At 40.5% G+C, this 21,169-nt stretch overlaps 1 protein-coding gene across 7 annotated transcripts in view; it reads left to right on the plus strand.

Annotated features, from left to right (window-relative positions):
• The window catches only part of LOC109417642 (serine/threonine-protein phosphatase 6 regulatory ankyrin repeat subunit A), a 252,487-nt gene that overhangs the window by 102,010 nt on the left and 129,308 nt on the right, over positions 1–21,169 (plus strand). The window contains exon 1 of one of the 7 annotated variants that reach the window (XM_062850496.1): positions 10,610–10,804. The exons of the other annotated variants lie outside the window; for them this stretch is intronic. Within the exon in view, the coding sequence (XP_062706480.1) occupies positions 10,745–10,804 (60 nt within the window). The 5' untranslated portion in view covers positions 10,610–10,744. Of the gene's footprint in view, positions 1–10,609; positions 10,805–21,169 lie in introns of those variants that run through there. 7 annotated transcript variants of the gene reach the window in all.

The raw sequence follows: 21,169 nt of genomic DNA on the forward strand, positions 1-21,169 counted from the left end.
TTGGGTTGAAGTGAGCTGTAACGCACTGCGTTGTGTACGATAGCTTTCAATCAAAACATGTTCATTGAAATGTTATACAGAATCATTGGTAGTGATTGGAATGATTTGTATGAAGCTTGTACTGCCGTTCTACGCATAGTTGTCCCATGTTATATGGGATTCCCATATAACATCGGACAATTGGGCGTAGAACTGCTGTTTAAGTTCCAATTAGCTTGGCAACACAGTTTGTTGGGAATTAACACTATAAAATACGCATTAGTAAATGAACACAAAAACAACCAGTTTTGTACCTTTCAATTCCGCCCTCTAATGCTTATCATTTGACAGATACGCGTATTTCGACTACCACTTGTAATCTTCCTCAGTGTCAGTTATCCACTCCACTGGATAAATACGCGTATCTGTCAAAGGATAAGCTTAGAGGGTGGAACTAAAAGGTATAAAACTTGTTATTCCCATTCGAAGAGGGTATTCTTCTTGGAGGGTTCGAAAAGTCGGCGCAAGAACAACAACAAAAAAAGTTTGATGGATTGCCATAAGAGTGTTGAAGACTTTTGAAGAAACATGGAACATAGATCAGGATCAACGCGTCTTCACAATCATGATAAGTATCAGACTTGTCAAATTTTTCATGCAAGCTTGGGCCATTATATTCTAATATTGTAGCTATAAATTCTTCTCGCATGCTAAAAATAATCCACCACCTTCAATACACAACACATCCCCGGTGAAAGTGGGTTCAAGTTTGATTGAATTGCTCACACACTTGTACCTACGCTCTGGCTGCCTGTATACCATGTACTCCTACATGGTGGATTTTCTTCAAGCTGTGGAAACTGTCTGAAGAATTGCAGCAAATAATGGCACTTCAATTTGATTTGTTTGCAGTCAAAAAGTTTCCCATTTTCTTTGTCTGCCTTTGTTCCTCTACCACACCGTTGGGTTGGGGCCAATGGGTTCGCTGCTGATGATGGATCAATCACAGACAACACGGTAGAAACGGAGAATTTTCCTCAATACATACTTAGGGGAGGATCAGTATCAAATGCACTTTCGTTTTTTTGTGTTCTCTTTATTTAAAAAAAAAGTAGAATATGAAGGCGAATCGCCGTCACTAATATTTAGCATATCTTATTTTTAACACTCTGGGACTATCAAGCCGAGGCGGTAAGCATACCGTGATGAGGGTGATGGGTTCGATTCTTGTCGGCCCAGGAGTTTTTCGTGAGGGAAATTTCCTTGACTTCCTTGGGTCTGCTCTGGGTCTGCCTCTGGTGTCCTGTTGGGTTCCAATCTAACGATTGCTTGCAGATTTCGTTTTTGCTCCTGGCGTAGAGTGTGGACGACCCAGTTGCACTTTCGCTCTCGATTTTCTGTCGCTATCGGGTTTTGATGACATCGACGATGGAGCTCCATGTTGAAGATCCAATTGTCAGATCATTATGCACATTCTCATGTCATTTACAACAGCGAGCCACAGTTGAGTGGTAAGCATTGCCGCCTGTGAATCTTTAGGTCGTAGGTTCAATGCTGGATGCTGACTTTTTTTAAATTTTTACCTAGAAAAAAATGACAAATCTGGTCTGCTATTGTTTTGATCTTGTAATATCTTAACGAGCTATTATTGAGTAGTCCACCATATTAGATTTTGCTATTATTTCTGATCTTATATCAATCAAAACAATATAAGTTTTTGCTCTTTAGTAATTTAATTAACAATAACTAAATATGCTATTCATCAGATTTTTCCACCTACTCAGGAACCATTGGCGGATCATGCTGAGGTGTTGATGGCGTGGCCGACACTTTTGGTTTCCAAAGTGCTCGAATCAGCATTTCAACTGGACAGCCGTGGCATTTATCTTGGTCTCACTAAGGCGACGTGAAACATCGTAGAGGACAGGGATGTCGCCTGGGTTTGCGGCTTGCTTGTCTTCGTCGGCTAGGGAGTAAGCCCATGCTCTTTTGTTCCATCTGAATGAGCGTTTAACTTCCTTCTCGAGAGCCGAATAGTGCTGACGGGCTACGGCTTTGGCTCCTCGTGTTTTTGCTCGCTCGCTTGCGGCTTTGGCGTTCCTCCGCTCCTCTATCTTCCTCCAGGTTAGACGTGTGCGCCGAAGCAGTTTTCACCGGCGGCGGCGTGTATAGTAATTTGAGACGGCGGCGGCGGCGGTGGCGTAATCGGCGTGACCAATTTTTTTTTTAATTTTTAGTGAAGTTTTATTTCTAGTTACTAAGAACGTAACTACAGAATAATAAAGACTGCCCCAGAAAGTATGGACGCACCTAGTCTTCAGTTGACTGGGCCTGATCGATGGTTCTACTTTCGGGCTTCGTTTTGGCTGTTTCTGCTTACAATAGAATCGAAAATTCAAACGTTCTTTACCACGATGAACAATGGAATTCGAAATGGTAACTTTTATGGTCATACCCCGCTCTGTGTAAGTTAGAAGGTTTTTTTTCTTGTGCTCAAATACATTCATTATTTGTTTTTCCAAACGAGGGTTGGCAGGATTTTTATTTTTAATCCAATTTTTGCCTATGCTCAAACGTGTCCCTACAGTGTTTGCTGATTGCTGTTTGCACGGTTTTCTTACTCACTGCCACCATATTTTGCCCATTTCCTTAGTGACCTTTCAAGCTCTGTTCATCGTTTGTGCACAATTTTGTGATGATGTTCTGCTGAAAGTTCATCTATTTTGAAACAAACTGTCGGAATCACAAAAACCGCTATACAAATGCTGAGAAAATAGGTTGACCAACAGGATGTAGCTTTTAAAAAGAACTAGCTTTGAAATGCCAGTATTTTCTTTATGCGTCCATACTTTCTGGACCGGTCTTTATGTTTCTTGTACAATTTGCATCTATTTGAAAGGTTTGAACATATGTAAATCAGAGGATACAATAAAAACTATGAGAGACCAGTGTTGTCATGGTAAAATTTGATTTTTTTGTTGAAGTTTTTTGTGCTTCTTTTCAGGAATTACTCTAGATATTCTTTCAGGCGTCTCTTCACGAATTCCTCCAGAAAATTCTCAATACATTATTCTGGGAGATCCTCCAGGGGACTTCCTAGAAGATCCTCAGACATTTCTCCCCTAGTGGGATCGTGAACTTCCCTAGAGATATTTAGAGACCTTCTTTCAGATTGTTTCAGATTTTTTTCCGGTGACCTTTGAAAAACCCCTTCAGAGATTCTTTCAGGAGCTCCTTTAGAAATCACTTCAGGATTTAAACTTTCTCCAGGAATATCTCAAGAAATTCTTCTTGGAACTACTCCACAGCATTCTCCAATTTCCCACGCATTGCTTCAGAGATTCCTTCAATAAATCATTGTTTTAAGAAATTGCTTCTGGCGATTCCTTTTAGAAACCTTCACAAATTTCTCTTAGGAAATTGTATGAGGCAACTTTATTGACTAATATCATTCAGACATAGCGCAAGAAATTCTTTCTAGAGTTCAGAAGCATCTTCAGGAATTCTTCCAGGGTTTATTGCAAATCATCTTTCAAAACTTCATTTGAAGATTTATTCAAGAATTCTTCTAGTACCTTTGTCTGCAATTTCTGCTCGATTTACCGCAGATTTTTTTCAAGGTTTCATTCAGAAACTTCTTCACGATTTAATTCAGAAATTTCTCAAGTATGTCATTCAGAAATGCCTTCAAGGATTTTCTCAGAATCTTTTCCAGGATTTCTTCCTTAATTTTTTCCAAGAATTTTTAAGTAGAATTTCATCTACTCAAAATGCCTCAAAAGCCATCTCAGGATTTTTTCCTACCCCTCTGTTGGGGCCACTGCGTCCAATTAACTTAACTTTTGTGAGGAATTTCAAAAGTTCCTCCATGTATTCCCCATGGACTCCAACGATTGTTTCCGAAAAAGTTTTAAGCAAATTAAATCTCATTAGGAAATTTTTAATCATTTCTATAGAAATTCCTTCAGGTAACCCTTGAAGAGTTACCCCAACATGGTTTATGTTATTTCATAAAATACTTATGTAAATATCTATGGAGAAATATCTCAAAGAATTCCCGGAGGAGTCTCCAAAGGGATCCCAGGAAATATTTCGAATTAATAACTACTTAAAATTCCCAGAAAATTTTGAAAATAAATAAAAATTCATGGAATAATGTTAGAAATAATCTCTTACTGACAACCGTGAAAAACCCGTACACTACTGAATTTGTCTTAAGTGATATTTCAGAAGGAAGTCCTTAGTAAGATTTAGATGGAGTTCATGGAAGAAAAAAAAACCCTTGTCTATCTAATTCTAGAAGAAATCCCAGGATATATTCTTGAACGAATCACTGCAGGATTATGTGGAAGAATCCCAGTCTTAAAAATATTTCTAAAGGAACATTAAAATTTTTGGAATATCTTTGCAACAACTTCTGAAAGAGTTCTGGAAATTTTTCTAGAAGAATTCTTGGTGAATTTTTTAGAGGGTCCTCTATAGGAATTTCTGATGATTTCATGGAATATATCCAAGGATGTCATTCGTAAATTGGCATGAAAATCTTCTAAAAGATATACAAAGAATACGCAAGAGAATGTAATTGTGAACCTAGCATAGCATAGCATAGCATGAATACTTGCGCAAATCTTGGATGGAGTTGCAAAGTTGAATATATCCATTGACATTGCTGATGTCGCTACTTTCTACAATGTCATAGATTCACTCAGCTCCACACACCTGGCCAAGTCCTTGCAAGCATTTATAAATCCCTTCATCAACTTAGAAAGAGCCCAGAACTGAAGCATCTTCCAATAGATGAAAGGATGTTGAAAATAGCGAATTTTCAACTTATATGCAGTTATAAAGTAAATATACTGAAATAGAAATATTTTTAAATAAATAATATTGGAAAGATCTCACCAATTGTTGTGGGATTTTTGTGGTTCAATGCCGATCATCTCGCAAGAGAATGTAATTGTGAACCTAATGAGAATATTACCAAGAATTGTGTTGATAATCCGTTATGATTTACAAAAGAAATCAATAAATGAAATCACAAGATTCACAAGGAGAACTTCAGAAAAATACGCCTTATATGCACAAAATTCAGAAACTGTTTAAAAATAACTACCATTATTGCCATCAGATTTAAGGACAGACTTATTAGAATCCCAGTATGGCCGCCACAAGGCCGACTTTGGCACCTACTCACGATTTTGAGGGCACAAATCTCTTCGTAAACAAAACCAGCGCACCTGAGCTTCTTATTTTAAGCTAATTACAAGTGAGCAAGAACAGAATAATAAAATTCATTGTTGTTTGAAGCTTGCTTTTTGAGATTTGTGCGTCTGAAGTTTTGATGCACTCTTGAACCGGGATTTCAAGACGTTTGTCCTTAAACAGGTTGGCGAGAAAAAAAAATCTTTGTCGTTTTCTCATCGGCGTAGGAAATTTTGTGCGGCAGCGTGGAAAAATATGAACAGCGGCGCGACGGCGCACACGTTTACTCCAGGTATCATCTGGGATCCACTGTTTTCTCGGGGTGCGTAGCTCACCCAAATTATTCTCGCCGGTGGCGATGAAGGCGTTCTTGATGGCGCTCCATTGATCTTCTACGCTTCCACCATCTGGAATATTCGCAGCACGGTTCTCTAGCTCCTCGAAGAATGACCTTTTCATCGCAGCGTCTCCTCTTATCGATGAATCCTCGCAATGCGCAGCCGGATCTCGCTGATTCCGTGATGCCATCACGGGAAACCGATGTCACTTTGTGCACTGGTCGATGAGGAAAGAGCGATCCCCCAATCTGATTGAGCCAATCATCATGTCATTGTTGCCACAGAACTCTGTTTTCGCTCATTTGTCCTGCAATTCGGCAGCATCGGCTGGCACGTAGCATTGGATCATGTTATGGTGTTTCCCATACTGTTTGAACTGGCTATGGCCTGCGATGCACTATGAGTTGACAATGTAATCTGAGCAAGCTGCTAGAAGTTCAATTCTATCTCGGCTCTGTATTGCTATTCTATCTTCAATTAAACTGCTTGCTTATTCTTCTTTCTCCGTTTGGTGGTAAATCGACTGCTCTCGCAATCCTGACCTTCCAAGTATCTTTCGGGTCTGTATCGCCAACAACACTCAGACGAAGCTTCTTCAAATGATAGCTCACTTTGAGTCTCACTCATCACATCATCCTTACCCTGCTGATCAGCTTTTCGGTTAGCTCATCATTATCTCACAGGCAGGGATGGGAACACTCACTTGCAAAGAGTTACACTCACTTGCTATTTTCTCAGCTCAGAAGCGTGCAATCAAGAAACGATGTATGGACGACTTTTTCCTTGTGGTTTTGTCTGAAAGTTTGCCGAATAGAGTAGGGGCCGCACACGCATGTCATAATCGTGAAAGCGACTCTCCACGAGGTGAGTGTAATTTACATTCACCTCGTGGAGAGTTGCCTTCGCAGTTCCCTCGCGACTTCGGTATACGTGTGCGACCCCTACTCTATTCGGAAAACTTTTAGACAAAACCATAAGGCAAAAGTCGTCCATACATTGTTTTTGATTGCACGCTTCTCAGCTGAGAAAATAGCAAGTGAGTGTAATTCTTTGCAAGTGAGTGTTCCCATCCTTGCTCACAGGTTCACATTTGCTGTTCTCACGTGACGTGACTATGATGAGACGATACGGTGCTACAGCACGATGAGAAAAATAGATATTGTAGCTGTTTTATTTCTCCGAAGCACTGAACCACCCAAGTAACACAGAAAACATCTTGAAAAATGAAAAAAAAAATATAAAGATGTTGCACGCTAAAACTGCTCAGCACTAAAATGTGTAAGACCTACTCATAAATGCATAATTTCCATACCACTCATAAAATGTGTAAGAGTTACACATTCACAAAATCAGCTCGTACACTATTGTAGATACGAAATGGCAATATTTTTTGGTTCGCCAAGGTCACTAGTAAACCTAGCTAGATTGCCATACAAAAAAAAAACGCAATTTTAACGATTTTGTGGACGCAGGAGCAGATTTTGTGAATGTGTAACTCTTACACATTTTATGAGTGGTATGGAAATTACGCATTTATGAGTAGGTCTTACACATTTTAGTGCTGAGCGGTTTTACCGTGTGTATAATTATGGTATAAGCGAGTAACAATAGATCTTGTGTTATAATGAAGCTCTTTTTGTTCAGTTGGTCGATAACTCACAGGAAAATATTTTATAGGACTTACTATGTTCGAAAAGAGTAAATTTTACAACTATATAACAACAATAGAGCATCAAATGCCCAAGTTATCACAAAAATAAAAAGCTGAAATATAATCAACTAGTCAAAGGAACTGACTCTGAGTATACAAGTTGAGTTCCAACAAACATCTCAGCATCCGCTTAACTTAATTCTCCTGTGTTTGTGTCTTCTGACCTTTTCCCGTAAATTTCCCACAAAGGATACCAAGCGCTACAATTATGATAAAATCATCCAAGAACAAAGGGCAAACATCTCTGCTTTGACACCACTCCACTATCGTCATTTTCGATCCACAACAGATTTGCTAAACATGTATCTTTTTTTTCACAATTTCCTGTTAAGTTTTTCCTACAGATATTTTTCTTTAAATTTATCCAGTTACTCTCGCTGGAAATCCCCTTGAAATTTCTCCAGGAGTTCTTGCTGTGATCGCTCCAGGAGTGCTACTGAAGTTCTTTAAGAAATTTCTGACAAAATCCATTCGGAAGTCTTGATGAGATTCCTCGGGCTATTCTTCTTGTGTAGCTGCTATGTGCCTTAGCTGTGGTCGATCACTTCATGTAGATGCTAAACAGCAACCGGTGAGGAACTTGCGTGGATTGAAAATTCCCTTAGCGAAGGTTAGGCCTCAGGTCCGAACGTAGTTCCAAACCTGACCTTAGAAGTAGGTATTGTAGAGCCTCCCGGGATGTTCAGGTCTGCTATGGAGAAATGCCTGGAAGAAGGAGTTTTTGCAGAAGCTTGCAAGCGTCAGAGCCTGGTACTATTGTCAAAGGCGGAGAAACTACCCAGAGGCGCGTCGACATATAAGCCAATATGCTTGATGACTTGGTGGTGATAGTGCTCGAGAATATCATCCAGACTGTTGAGGTACACCGAGGGTGTAACAAGTTCGAGCAGCTAGTTCGGCATCCGAAAGGGTAGGTCGATCATAGACGCTATCTTGTAGGTTACAATTACCACCGAGATAGCGCTCCAGCGCAAGATGAGAGGGATTCATTACTGTGCAGCAGTGACTCTGGGATGTACACATAAAGGAATTGCTAGAGTTAGTGCATGCACAGTACGAACAAAATCTGTAAATTCATGACGAACTGAATGTAACAAATTGACCTCCATCGTGTTTGACATAAATTTATGTGTGATCTTAAAATTACATTGCTGATTGCTAAGAGAAAAGTGTTAATTATAGCACCGACTTTTCAGAGAAACTTAAAAAAATCTTTATACGGGAATCGAAGTCTGATCTCCCGAGTGAGAGTTCACACCTAACCCCACTAGGCTGTTTCACCAAGCTGAAGAGGAGGCAATCAAAGATAAACTTGTTCCACCATAAAGGAACAAACTGTTGTACCGCTTCGGGCACAGAGAACGAGAGAGAGCAGTCCCCGCAGCGAGGCAGACGACTGAGCGTAGCTGTCCTCGTTTAAGTTACTGCATTCAATTTCAAGCGAATATGTCTCAAAATCTGTAAACAGTACGCATGATTGGCTGATTAGAGCGTACAGTATCATCTCACGGTAAATGGCTGTAATTTTGTAGCTTCTGCTATTATTTTCAGTCGATGCTGACCTTACATGTTGTTTAGTTTTCATGATTTTTTTTTCTGTGTATTTACATGAGATGTCATGTAAAATTACCAGGTACCAAATTTTTCCCTCACTCACGCGAGTAACGATCTATCACACATCGATATTATCCGGATAAAGCAGCCTGTGATATTTTCCTTGCACCCATAGACGATTGAAAAGGCTCTCACTCCGGTTCCTTGGGGTGATAAAAGTTTGCTCTCTCCAACTAGCGCTTACTCACAAATCGTTTGTTCTCGCAACAGAAAACGGTTGCTAAGTCCGCACAAACCCACGTTTCACCCGGTTGACGTTTGAGCGGTTCCGTGTTATCTAGATGGCCATGAAAACACGAACAATTAATGTATACACGGCAGTACTAAACGTCAAAACGTGCATCGGTGGAAACGTTATGTGACTCGGAGTCGGAGTGAAAAAAATAATGCTTTGTTGTTTATCCGTGAGTTGTGCATGGAGAGAAAGAGAATTATCGCGAGCGCTGGAGTGAGAGACTTTTATTTTTCATCCCAAAATCATGATCATGGAGGTGGATAAATCCGAGGAATCCGATCACGTGAGTGAGAAATTTGATGCCTGAAAATTACGTTACAATCGTGTAAATTTCCCCTAACAGTCACGTAACCGGTTGGAGTCCATAATGGTTTACGCGATGATTGGCGGAAATTTACACGATGGTAATGTAATTTTACATTATATCTCATGTGAAAGTGCACTAACTCTAGCATTCCCTTTATGTGCATGATTTCTCGCTGAATTTTAATTACATATTTTTTTCTGTGTAAGCAACGCGTTTAATAGCGCAGCCTTTGCCGATGCACTCCTGCGTCTGGACATACCCAAACCTGTACGTTCATGCAGAATGTACAGAAAGAATGTAAATCTATGGAAACCAAGCTTTTCAAGCACCCATTTTACCCCATTCCCCCCTATACCATTCCGTTGGCATTGAGGTGCAACGGAAGAACGTATGTAGGGAAATGAGTGGGAAACTTTCCTTCACGCTTGGCGTCGTCTCCGGTCGTCGTTGTCGGGATTCGTCGGGGCATGCACTAATCGCGGCCTATTCTGGTCGTCGGCACGAAAGTCTTGGCTCTCGGGCATACAGTAGTAATTTCCAGGACGCCATGGAACTATTTTCCAAACTGTTTGATCTGCACCAAACCGAAACCTGGGTAAGAAAAGGCGCCTTTGCGGCGCGTTCAGTTGCCAACGGATCGTGTTAATGAGCGTATCAGAATGGAAAACTCCGCTGGGCTGAGAACAAAAGGAAAGAAGAAATATTTTGGATCATAATTGAGTGGAGTTCTCAACTGCACTTCTAACCTATCGGTACCAATATTGTAACAGTGTGACGCTGTAAGTTTGTGTGCATTCATCGAGAGTTATCTTCACCGTCGTTACCTATCGCTGTGCCGTTGCCCCACTCGTGAGCCACTCAGTAAGTCAATAAATGTCTGTCGAGCATGAAACTGAACGCCGAATGTAACCAAACAGGAAGAACAGGGTCATGCAATTTGGGAATTTATCACTGTTGCAAATCGGGTCATTGATATTCATTGATAACCCCAATGGGGATGTTCAGAAGCTTACCTAAGATTTCCCCTGAATTGAATATGATGAATTACAGCAAAGCCCGACTCATTCGAATCGATACTCACCAAAAAAATTTCGAGCCACCCTACCCCCCAGCTAAAAAGGATGAAACCCTCGTGCAATTTGATTGAAAATAGACGAGAGCATTGGGTCAGGCGATAATTTCTCCGGCTTCTTTTGTGTAAAGTTGGGTTGCTCTTCGGAAACGTTTGTGCATGTCTGGTGATTACAAAATAGTTACCGCTTAGCAATAAGACGCTCTGTGAGTGAATTTTGGACGTGTGTACGAAAAAGTTTAGTTACAGAGTTACGTAGAGATAGCGGTCAAAAGCAGTGGCAGAAATGGAGAAGTTCCGAGAGAAAAAGAGCATGAAAAACTTTATACTGAAAGTGATTGATGATGTAAATACATTTTCTGTGTTAATTTAGTGAGAAACTTGCAACTTTTACGTTTTGGGTGGTTCTTCACCTGTTGATACCATTAGTGAAAGCAAATACCTAGATACCTAATTTATGATCATAAAGCTGAACATATTTTTCGTATATGTACTTATTTAATGACCGCAGAGCGTTAATGATTAATCATAAATTTAATCATGATTAATGATTAATGATTAAGATTAATCAAAAATCATTAATCATAATCACCAAAATTTCTTATTTAATCATTAATCATTAATCTTAATCACATTGATTTCGCAATTTAATCATTAATCAGTAATCATAATCATAAGGAAAAATAATTAATCAATCATTAATCGTTCATTACCAAAAATGATTCACCATATAAAATATATGATCCAACTTGAATTGGTTCAAATGCTGTTCTAAGTGTAATTCTTTTTTAAAAAATCTCCCAGACAAAGTAACTTTTGCTTTTGAAGCTTCAAAAATATTTTAAACAGCAAAAACCTTTTAATCATTTCCAGTTTTTGTGATTGATTAATCATGATTAATCATGATTTTTAATCAATGAGCCGTTTTTAATCAATAATCATAATCAATAATCACAGATAAATCCAATTTTAATCATTAATCATAATCTTTAATCATCCCAAAAATCAAATTAATCATTAATCATAATCAATAATCACCGAAATTAGAATTTTAATCATCAATGATTAATCATGATTAAAAATTATGTTAATCATGATCGCTCTGAATGACCGCCTGTCTATTTGTTACCATGTGTGCTTGATATGTTGCTCAGTTGTGAATGAATAGTTACTTGTTTTTGAGTTACTTTATTTCCCAAGTTGACAGCTTGAAAAAGCTGTATGTTCATTACTACAGTCTTTACACTGGAAAACGTTGTTGTTCGATATTCGTCATGCTCTGTCCACTGCATCCTTCCAGTTTTTGTCATCTTCATGTTTTTTTGACCGTCCATGGTTACAAGGGCAGCTCGTACAACCTAGATGGAAGAGGTCGTGGTCGGTTCTGCCTACATGCATGTACGTCGTTGTTGATGCATTCACCACCCGTCCGACATTTGCTGCTTCACGTTTCAGGCGGGTGTGCAGTTCTGCCACCGTTCCAAATGTTCTACCAAGAACGTCCATGTCGTCCGCAAAGCACATACCTACATTTATTGGATTTTGTGAAAATCGTAGCCCGGCTGTTGGGCCCGGCTCGTTGCATCACACCTTGCAGGGCGATGTTGAAGAGTAGGCAAGAAAGTCCGTCACCTTGACGCAGTCCCCGGCGAGATTCTAATGAGCTGGATAGTTCACCCGAAACTCTTAAGCAGTTTCGCACACCGTCCATCGTTGCTTTGAACAATCTGGTCAAGTTCATTATTTACCATAGCTCTGTGCCTCTATGCGGTTTATACTGTCGTATGCCGCCTTAAAGTCGATGAATAGGTGATGCGTTGGAACCTGGTGTTCACCGCGTTTTTTGAGGATTTGCCGCACGGTGTAGATCTGGTCCATTTTTTTTTTCATTCTGCATATTTCGGCTCGCACTTGCAGAATGTGCTGACCCAGACAACCAGGAATCGCATAAGGATACACGCTGTACATCGTATAAAGTACTATTTTAAGTCACTATCGCATATATGTACGGCTGAGGGACACTTTTCATCGCATATGATGTTATTTTTTGAACTTACTGCGATGTGTCTGGTAAAATCATATAAGAGTGCAAATTAACTTTTATTATACATGACAACATCGTTGTAGACGATATTTCGATGTTTTGTTGCGACAAACTTTGCTTATTTGCAAAAGCGTTCGAGTGAACTCGCAAAGTGTCAATTGAATTCGCATAATTGCGTACTGCGATGATTATACGACTTCGCTTGGTGCTTTTCTAATTATGTCAGTTTAACTCGCATTGATGTACAAACTAAATCGCATAAAAGTGAAAATAAACTCGTTCAAATCTGCATACAAACTCGCATAAGCTAGAATCGTTAACGTTGGCATATTGCGATGTGATATGTGATAACAATGAAAGAGGTGCTGTTGGAGTGCCAAAAAGCTAAAAGAAAGTGAAAAGTCACCATTATGGTTACAAAACAAGTTACAAAGTCATCATTATTGTTTTGTTGACCTTATAATTAACAATGGGTGGTGCTAGCAAGAGAGGAGTAGTGGTAACTGTGCGGGAAATCATGCTACATTATTTTGATTTCCAAAGAGCCTGCCGAACACGTACAGCGCACGGAAACCAAGTGCATTCCAACAAGCACTGAGGTGCGTTAGAATGTCATGACATTTAATTAGTGTGTTTCATAAGTAGTGTTTGGTGCTAAGTGTGAAGTGCGGATCGATAATCCAAAGGATTGTGGGCTTCGTGGCCGAGCGGTTAGCGGCGTCAGTCGTTTAGGTGTCTTGTAAGCTTCGGAGTGTGGGTTCGATTCCCGCTCCAGTCGGGGAAAACTTTTCGTCAAACGGAAAATTCTCCACTGGGCCACTGGGTGTTATATGTGTTGTCCGTTGTCTAATGTTGTAATGTTCAGTCTGTAGTGGCCGAAAGGTCGAAGACGGTGTAATTGTCTTTTTATATTAGTTCGATACTTAGGTGACAATATTTTTTATTTCGAATATTTTAAGTCGCATAAGGTGCTATATTACGTCGCAATTGTGCATACCGTACATCGCATAAGATATCGCTTCAAGTCATATAGCGTCATTATTTTCCCGTCAATGCACGTATAGCGCCTCCACTTTTGTACGCATAAGGCACTTTTACTGCATCTTATGCGATGTAACTTTACCGCATATAAGTACGTATAACATGAACATAAACTTCATTATACGTGCAAATTGGTTGTCTGGGGAGTTTCTAGTAGTAGTTTCTAGTTTCTTGAGAACGACGCGTGTTTCATCGCACTCTGCTTCTTCCAGGTGGCGCTTTTTTCCGAAAGAGGCGAGTCTGCTGTTTTTGCTTCTGTTAATAGCGTTCTACGTTCTGCCGAGTCGCTTGCTGCAGCATAACCGCACGTAGGGGTCGCAGTACCGACCACTTTTGGTGTGTACCGGTATTTCGGTACTGGGGCTTACAGTACCGGTAGTACCGGTAAAATACCGGTACTGGAAAATTTTCACTAAAATGAAGAGTAATCGATTTTACACATAAAATTTACAATTTTCCAGGCTTATATGAATTTTGGTTTTAAGGGTGTCATAGAAGCAAACCAGAAAATACTAAATTAAACAAAAAATATAGAAAGAAATGAGTTGTATGAAACTGTTTTGGAGTTATTGCAAGAGTTATTGTTAAGCTTATGCGCAGTTTCACAGGCAGTATCTTGGTCAGTATAAAATGTAATAGGAACAACCTTACGTGTACCAAAATCAGATAGATAGCTGCAAGGTGAAAACAGAAGAAGAAATAACTGATTTCTCCTTGATGATGCTTAGCAACGGGTTTTCGAAACTGAAGAAAGAACAAGAAATCATATCCGAACAAGTTTCCAAACTAGAAAATCCGTTTCCAAAATTCAACGTTCATTAAACCAATCATTGCTATGATATCCTTGATTTGCAAAAAGGTTGCATATATGAAATGTTTGTTTGTTAAAATACCTACTTGGTTTTAAATGTTTTCGTTTATTTTCATTATATTGACCGGATTTCAGCACTTCGGGAGAGATTTCACGGTACCGAAAGTACCGGTACCAAGGTTCAGTCAGTACCAGTATTTCGGTACCAGAAATTGGTCGGTAATACCGGTATTTTCGGTACCGGTACTACCGGTACTACATCCCTAACCGCACGTTTAATATGCAGAATTTGAAGAATCAATCCTTGAACCTCAACAGGCACCACATTATATCGTCGATCACGCGCCTCTGCATATCGCTTATCACTCTGTTCTTAGCTCGCGTGTGTTGCCGCAGCTTTGGTAGATGAAATGATTACCTCCAAACGTTCGTACCATGGATCCTGTTCAACACACCTCCTGCAGCGCTACGATGCCGAGCCCGCGATCATTTAGTACATGGTTTCACAAATTGTGGGTCGTGACCCCCAGAGGGGTTACCGGCCATCATTCAGGAGGTCGCGAGGGACCCCTCCACAGTATTTTGCCCTTACTACACTAGCCGGAGCAATAGCGCGGTGGACCTTGTGTTTCTTCGAGACAATCAGCTGCCCTTCTTTAGTCTCATACTTAAGGCTAAAAAAGGCCGGGTTTATGAAGATGTTATTAATTAGTTTAAATTTTTACCTATATGGTTTCGCATTATGCATTTTACACAGTGTATTCTGCGCATCTTCGCCTTTGGCGCATTCAAATCGATACCGATCTGGCTTTATTGTTGCTGTTATTTTTTGTACTGTGATTGTTAAGAGCTTAATCTTGTCTATTTTGGGTAGTGGTTACGGTTAGGATAGCTCAGATCAATCTTCAGCACAAAAGAACAGCAACGATCAATCTTTGCAGACTTATGCAAAATGGTACAGCCCAAGTGGCCTTAGTCCAAAAACCTTACTTTCGTAAGGGGAATTTCTAACTAGAAAACATTGTGAATCCGGTGTTTGCTACTTTCAGTAAAAATGAAATGTCAAATTCGCGCGTCATGCCTCGAGCATGTGTGCTTGTCAACAAGGATGTTTTCGATCACCTGGCAATCGTTTGACTCATTTGTCCATAACTCAGTTCAAAAACCAAATATTGAAATGTTGTGTTCGGCAAAGTTGTAGATTAGTACTTTTCCTACAATTATCACCAAGGACGCCATATTCTAACTCTAATTTTTACTGCGTTAAAGTGTTATTACCACCTACTCATACAAAACGATAGGATTTTTCTATTATTCAGTATGAGTAGGTGGTATAAGTGCTCTAGCGCCGTATATATTACAGTTAGAACATAGCGTTTTTTTGGTGATTATTGTAGGAAAAACCCTAATCTACAACTTTTCCGAACACCACATTTCAATTTTAGGCTTCGGAACTGAGTTATGGACAAATGAGTTGATCGATTGTCAGGTGATCAAAAACATCCCTGCTTGTCAACAACGCAATCGTTGATGCACTCATTTCTGAGCTAACCACTAGAGATGTATGTGCAATCCCAATCGATGTGTCTGTTGGAAACCTCAACAGGGAATACGTTTATTGTTCGGTTTACTTACCGCATGATGAACCATCCCCAACGGATGCTTTCAAGCAAGTCTTCGCATACTGCACTTCAAAAGGCCTTCCGCTAATTGTTGGTAGTGATGCTAATGCTCACCATATAATCTGGGGCAGCTCGTATTTCAATTTGAGAGGCTCCAGTTTGATGGAATACTTAAGTAGTACAGAACCGCCCAACTTTCATGGTATCTGCTAGAGAGGAAGTGTTAGACATAACGCTTTGCTCTAGCACAATAGTCACGAGCTGACCAATTGACATGTATGAGATGAAGAATCTTTAGCTCACCATCGCTACATCTTTTTTTTAACATGTGAATGTTGCTTCGTGAACTTTGCATTTCAGGACCCCCGGTCAACCAACTGGAATCTCTTTACCGATTTGATTGCAGCCAAATTTCATGGATACTCACCATCACACTCCAAGTGATTTAGATAATGCCGTTGATACTACAACGGCCTTCATCATGAAAGCTTTTGAAGAAGCTTGCCCTCTGCGGTATGTGAAGACCACAAAAGGAATCCCTTGGTGAAACTCTGATCTGGCGAAGCTCAGGACACAATGTAGAAAGAGTTGGAACAGACGACGTTCGGCTGGATCGGAGGCTTTCAGGTCGGCTCGCAAGGCCTACCAGAAAGCTCTTCGGTCTGCTGAACGATCTGGCTGGAAAAACCTTTGTACAAATGTTTCCAGTCTGAGTGAAGCCAGTCGATTGAACAAAATCCTTGCAAAATCTATGGATTTTCAAGTGAACGAACTTCGTTTGCCAAATGGTGATTTTACTTCCTCTGATGAGGAGGTTTTGGAATGTTTATTCAGTACACACTTCCCCGGATGTGTGGATATTACATCTTCGGATGAACCTGATGTCTTTTCTTGTAGTTATGATTCTTGAGCTTCGGCTCGGAGTATCATAACTTTAGAATCGATTGAATGGGCACTTAATAGCTTTGCTCCTTTCAAATCTCCTGGGGCAGATGGTATTTATCATATTTTGCTTCAGAAGGGATTTGTTTATTTCAAACATCTTGTTTGCAGTTTTGCTACAGGGTATATTCCCAAATTCTGGCGGGATATTACTGTGAAGTTTATTCTGAAAGTGGGTTGCGCGTCGTATGAAGAAGCAAAGAGCTTCAGACCTATCAGTTTGACCTCTTTTCTTCTGAAATGCTTGGAACACATTGTCGATCATCACATCCGTGATGTTCATCTGGCCGATGTGCCTCTTCATGTGAACCAACATGCTTACCAATCTGGAAAGTCCACTGTGACTCTTTTACACAAAGTTGTTTAAGATATCGAGAAGGCATTCGCGCAAAAGCAATCCTGCTTGGATGTTTTCTTAGATATCGAGGGTGCCTTTGACAACGTACCTTTCGATGCTATATTGGAAACCGCACGGAGTCATGGTATATCTCCAATGAATTACAATTGGATTCATCAAATGCTCAAAATTGCGTCAAGCGGCGATTAGGGGGACAAGGGGAAGTCTTATAACAACTTTTATGGAATCTCGTAGCAGGTACGCTATTGAAGCAGCTCAATAATAGCGGTTTCCTACTTGTGGTTTTGCCGACGACTACCTAACATTGCTAGTCGGTATATGCATCACCACCCTTTTCCAGGCTTGGCATTGATCACCGTTGGCAGTCATTTTCAAATAACGCATGACAGTGATTTGTACCCAGCATCACTCAATCGCGATAGGCTCATCAAATCATTTATGACGTTGCTCGGGAGCTTTTCGGCTTGCGAACGCTTGCAAACATCGACCCTCACCGCGCACTAAATTGATGGTCACGAGGTTCATTTCAGCACAAAAAAGCCTTCAGTTTGCGTACCGTGACCATTTTAAAGTCCTTGAAAGCCCTAATAGAAATTAATAATAAAAACCGTAAATCCCCGAACACACCGAAGTCGGTATCCGATGTATGGTCGAGGCTTGGCCCGGTCCCACCGTGGTGCGATGTAATGATACTACGGTGTTGGATGGACTCTAGTCACAATAGTCTCATAGTCTGGTAATGGAGTATGTGGAGGTAGAGGGTGGTATTTTGAGCTGTTTGGTCAACATATACGGTCCAATAAAATGTGCGAGGGGGAAATGGGGGGTCGAAGGTGACTGAAAATTAGCCTCAGTAGTTTATGGACATCGTTCTTGACCTTGAAGTAGTTTTCAATCCGAGTGTGTATATCACATTGTACCGTTTCTCGGGAACGTGTCTATTGAAACCCGGAGGGAGAAGTGATCTAGACCTCAGGCTACTGGGCAAATCAACGGTTGCCAGCAAGGTGGCACAGAAGGCTTCTTTTGTGTTCTCGAGTCCCAGGGTCGTTGAAAAGGTAGTGGGGAGGTCTTCAGATCTGATTAGAGAGCGAGATTTTGAGGGTTGGTTTTTAAACATGTATTACTCACTTTTGATAGGCAATCGGAAAGAAACCACTTTCTGCTCTGCCATCCTACGCTTAATTGTCCCATGTTATATGGGAATCCCATATAACATGGGACAACCATGCTTAGAACGGCAGTGCAGTGGTGATGAAAGTGCCCGGTAGGCAACCCCGGCCTACCAGATACGAAGTCCACCTCACTACCTCTTCAACGACTGGGGTTCGAGGACACAAAAAGGCGTGGCTGCTGTTGGTTTGTCCAATAGCCTGAGGTCTAGATCGTTTCCTCCTCCCAGCTTCGATAGCCACGTCCTCGAAGAGTGATAACCCATAGAAGTTTAGCAAAATTAAAAAAAAAAAATACTGCATTCTATTCATGGTCCAACCGATCCTTGTAGTTAGGCAGCAATTGAAGATATTAACTCACAAAGCTATGGTCTGTGCACCGAGTACTGTGGAACTACTGTCGAGCCTGCTGCCAAACGGTCAACTGGTCAAACGCCAGACAGTAGTTGGGAGTGAAGTTCAAAACAATGAAAATCTCGTTATGTCCTTGCATACATGATCTATGGTTGCTAGTAAAGATGGGCAAAACGGCTCATTTCAGTGATCGGATCCAAACCGCGTCCATCACATTAGTGAACCGGATCCGTTGAGCGGATCAGCGGTTCAGCTATGAACACGCTTAAAAAAGATTACTCATCGCTTGTGTCAAAATGACACAAATCGTCGAAAAGCTAGCAAAAACGCATCAATGCGTTGAAACGGTTTGCAAATATGACACAGAAATTGTGCAAACCTAAAGTTACACATTTTTGTGTACACATAGCATAGCATGGCATAGCATAGCATAGCATAGCGGACCGTACACATCCTGGGGTGGCTGTCGATAGAGACGTTTAATGCGCCAGAAAAGTTGCCTGGGACTTGACAAACCTTTCATTTAACGAACTCTCGACACATGGTCAGGTACACGGTCACCAAATTGACACAAATCTGTGTAACTTTGAGCCAAATTTGCAGTCGACCGGATCAGCACTCAATTTGTGAAAAGGTGATTTTACACAAATTTGTGTTGATCCATGTCGCCGATTCACCGAGTGTGAAAATGAAACTGTGAGTAGCGCATGAAAAACGCGTGGAACGAACGCTTGCAAATGAACGCTTCGGTTACGGAAATGCTTGTAATATTTATTCATTTTTAAAAGTTAACTTCTTATTTACAGCAGCGCTTATACGCAATAAATGACAGATAGCAGCGATTTTTTTTCCAGTTATCAAAAGAAGCACCGGTCGGACTCGATTATCTGGAGTTGGAATCAGAAACTTTCCAAATATATATCTAACAAATTTAATGCTGTACAAAGCTGAAAGTTGAACTTGATACAGCATTCTGTTGGACAGGTATATATTTTGGAAGCTTGAGAGCCTGGTTCCGAGTTCAACCTTTTCACGTTTTGGCCAAACAAATCACGCGTCCAAAACTTACAAAAACTACTGAATTTTTCCCAACCACGCGATTGTTTGTAAACAGAGGCGAATAACGAAGCGATTCGAAGCGTTCGCGTGCTCGCTCTCGACAAAATAGCTCGCACAAAAATGTGTTACTTTAGGTTTGCACAATTTCTGTGTCATTTTTGCAAACCGTTGCAACGCATTGAAGCGTTTTTGCTAGCTTTTCGACGATTTGTGTCATTTTGACACAAGTGATGAGTAATCTGTTTCAAGCGTGTACGAATCTTTTGAACGGGTCCGGATCTGATTGCCCATCTCTAATTATCACTACCACCACTATTGATACTAACACCACGGTGTTAAACAATTCGGCCGAACGGTCATTTGGTCATTTTCTTGCCGTTACGTTCCCACTGAAACAAATCCTGCTTCTCAGCTAGTGTTCTATGAGCACAGTAATTAACTGAGAGCTTCCTCAGACAAAGATCATTTTGCATGTGTATATCACAGACAAACAGACGTAACACTTGCGAAATTTCCATCGACCACGATTTTAACGATCATTTTAAATTTTCATAGTTGTGGCTTTCACAACCAGATGCGCGCGCATCATTTTTCTATGCGTTTGACGTTTCACACTTGCGCCTTCTGTTGACGATATTGCACAACACAGTGATTCGTACAACTTTTCCACCAGGTGATGGTAGTGTGAATTTGGCGATGGATTTCCATGAAAATCGTTCAAGGTGTTACGTCTGTGTCTGTGTTTATCTCGTGTGGTAGACACGAAGTTACTTTATGTACAAGGTTGTCAAAAACGCACTTTACTGTCAAATATCAAACTCAATCGGCAATAGCAGAAGAAAGTTACAACACGATAAAGATGTTTATTTTGTATAAAAATCGGCTTTAACTTTTATTTTTATGAACGTTCCTGTATGACTCCGAGGAACACATGGTACATAGCAAACGTGTTCTAGATCAGCGGGGTTGCAGCAGCAGTGACTAAATCATTCATCTCTTAGGGCCGATTTCTTCACGTCGGCTTAACTCGTAAGTCAGGCTTACTCATATAGTTAAACCTGGCTTAACGCTTAAGCCATGATGAAGAAATTGCCCCTTAAAGCTTCACATATGAATATTTCTGAAGTCCGTGAACCGTCAACTTAGTCAACCGGACAAAAAAATTGTTGTCACACATTCGCCCATCCAGCCCTGTCGTCCTCCTTAGTCACGGTCAGTCGACGACTAAGGAGCTATATTTTTAAGTCAAAGACGATTTTTTTTTTCAAAATAACCATATAAAATGGTTAATGGGATTATTACCACCAT

The sequence above is a fragment of the Aedes albopictus genome, chromosome 2 (genome assembly GCF_035046485.1).
Source record: "Aedes albopictus strain Foshan chromosome 2, AalbF5, whole genome shotgun sequence".
In the NCBI taxonomy this organism is placed as follows: domain Eukaryota; kingdom Metazoa; phylum Arthropoda; class Insecta; order Diptera; family Culicidae; genus Aedes; species Aedes albopictus.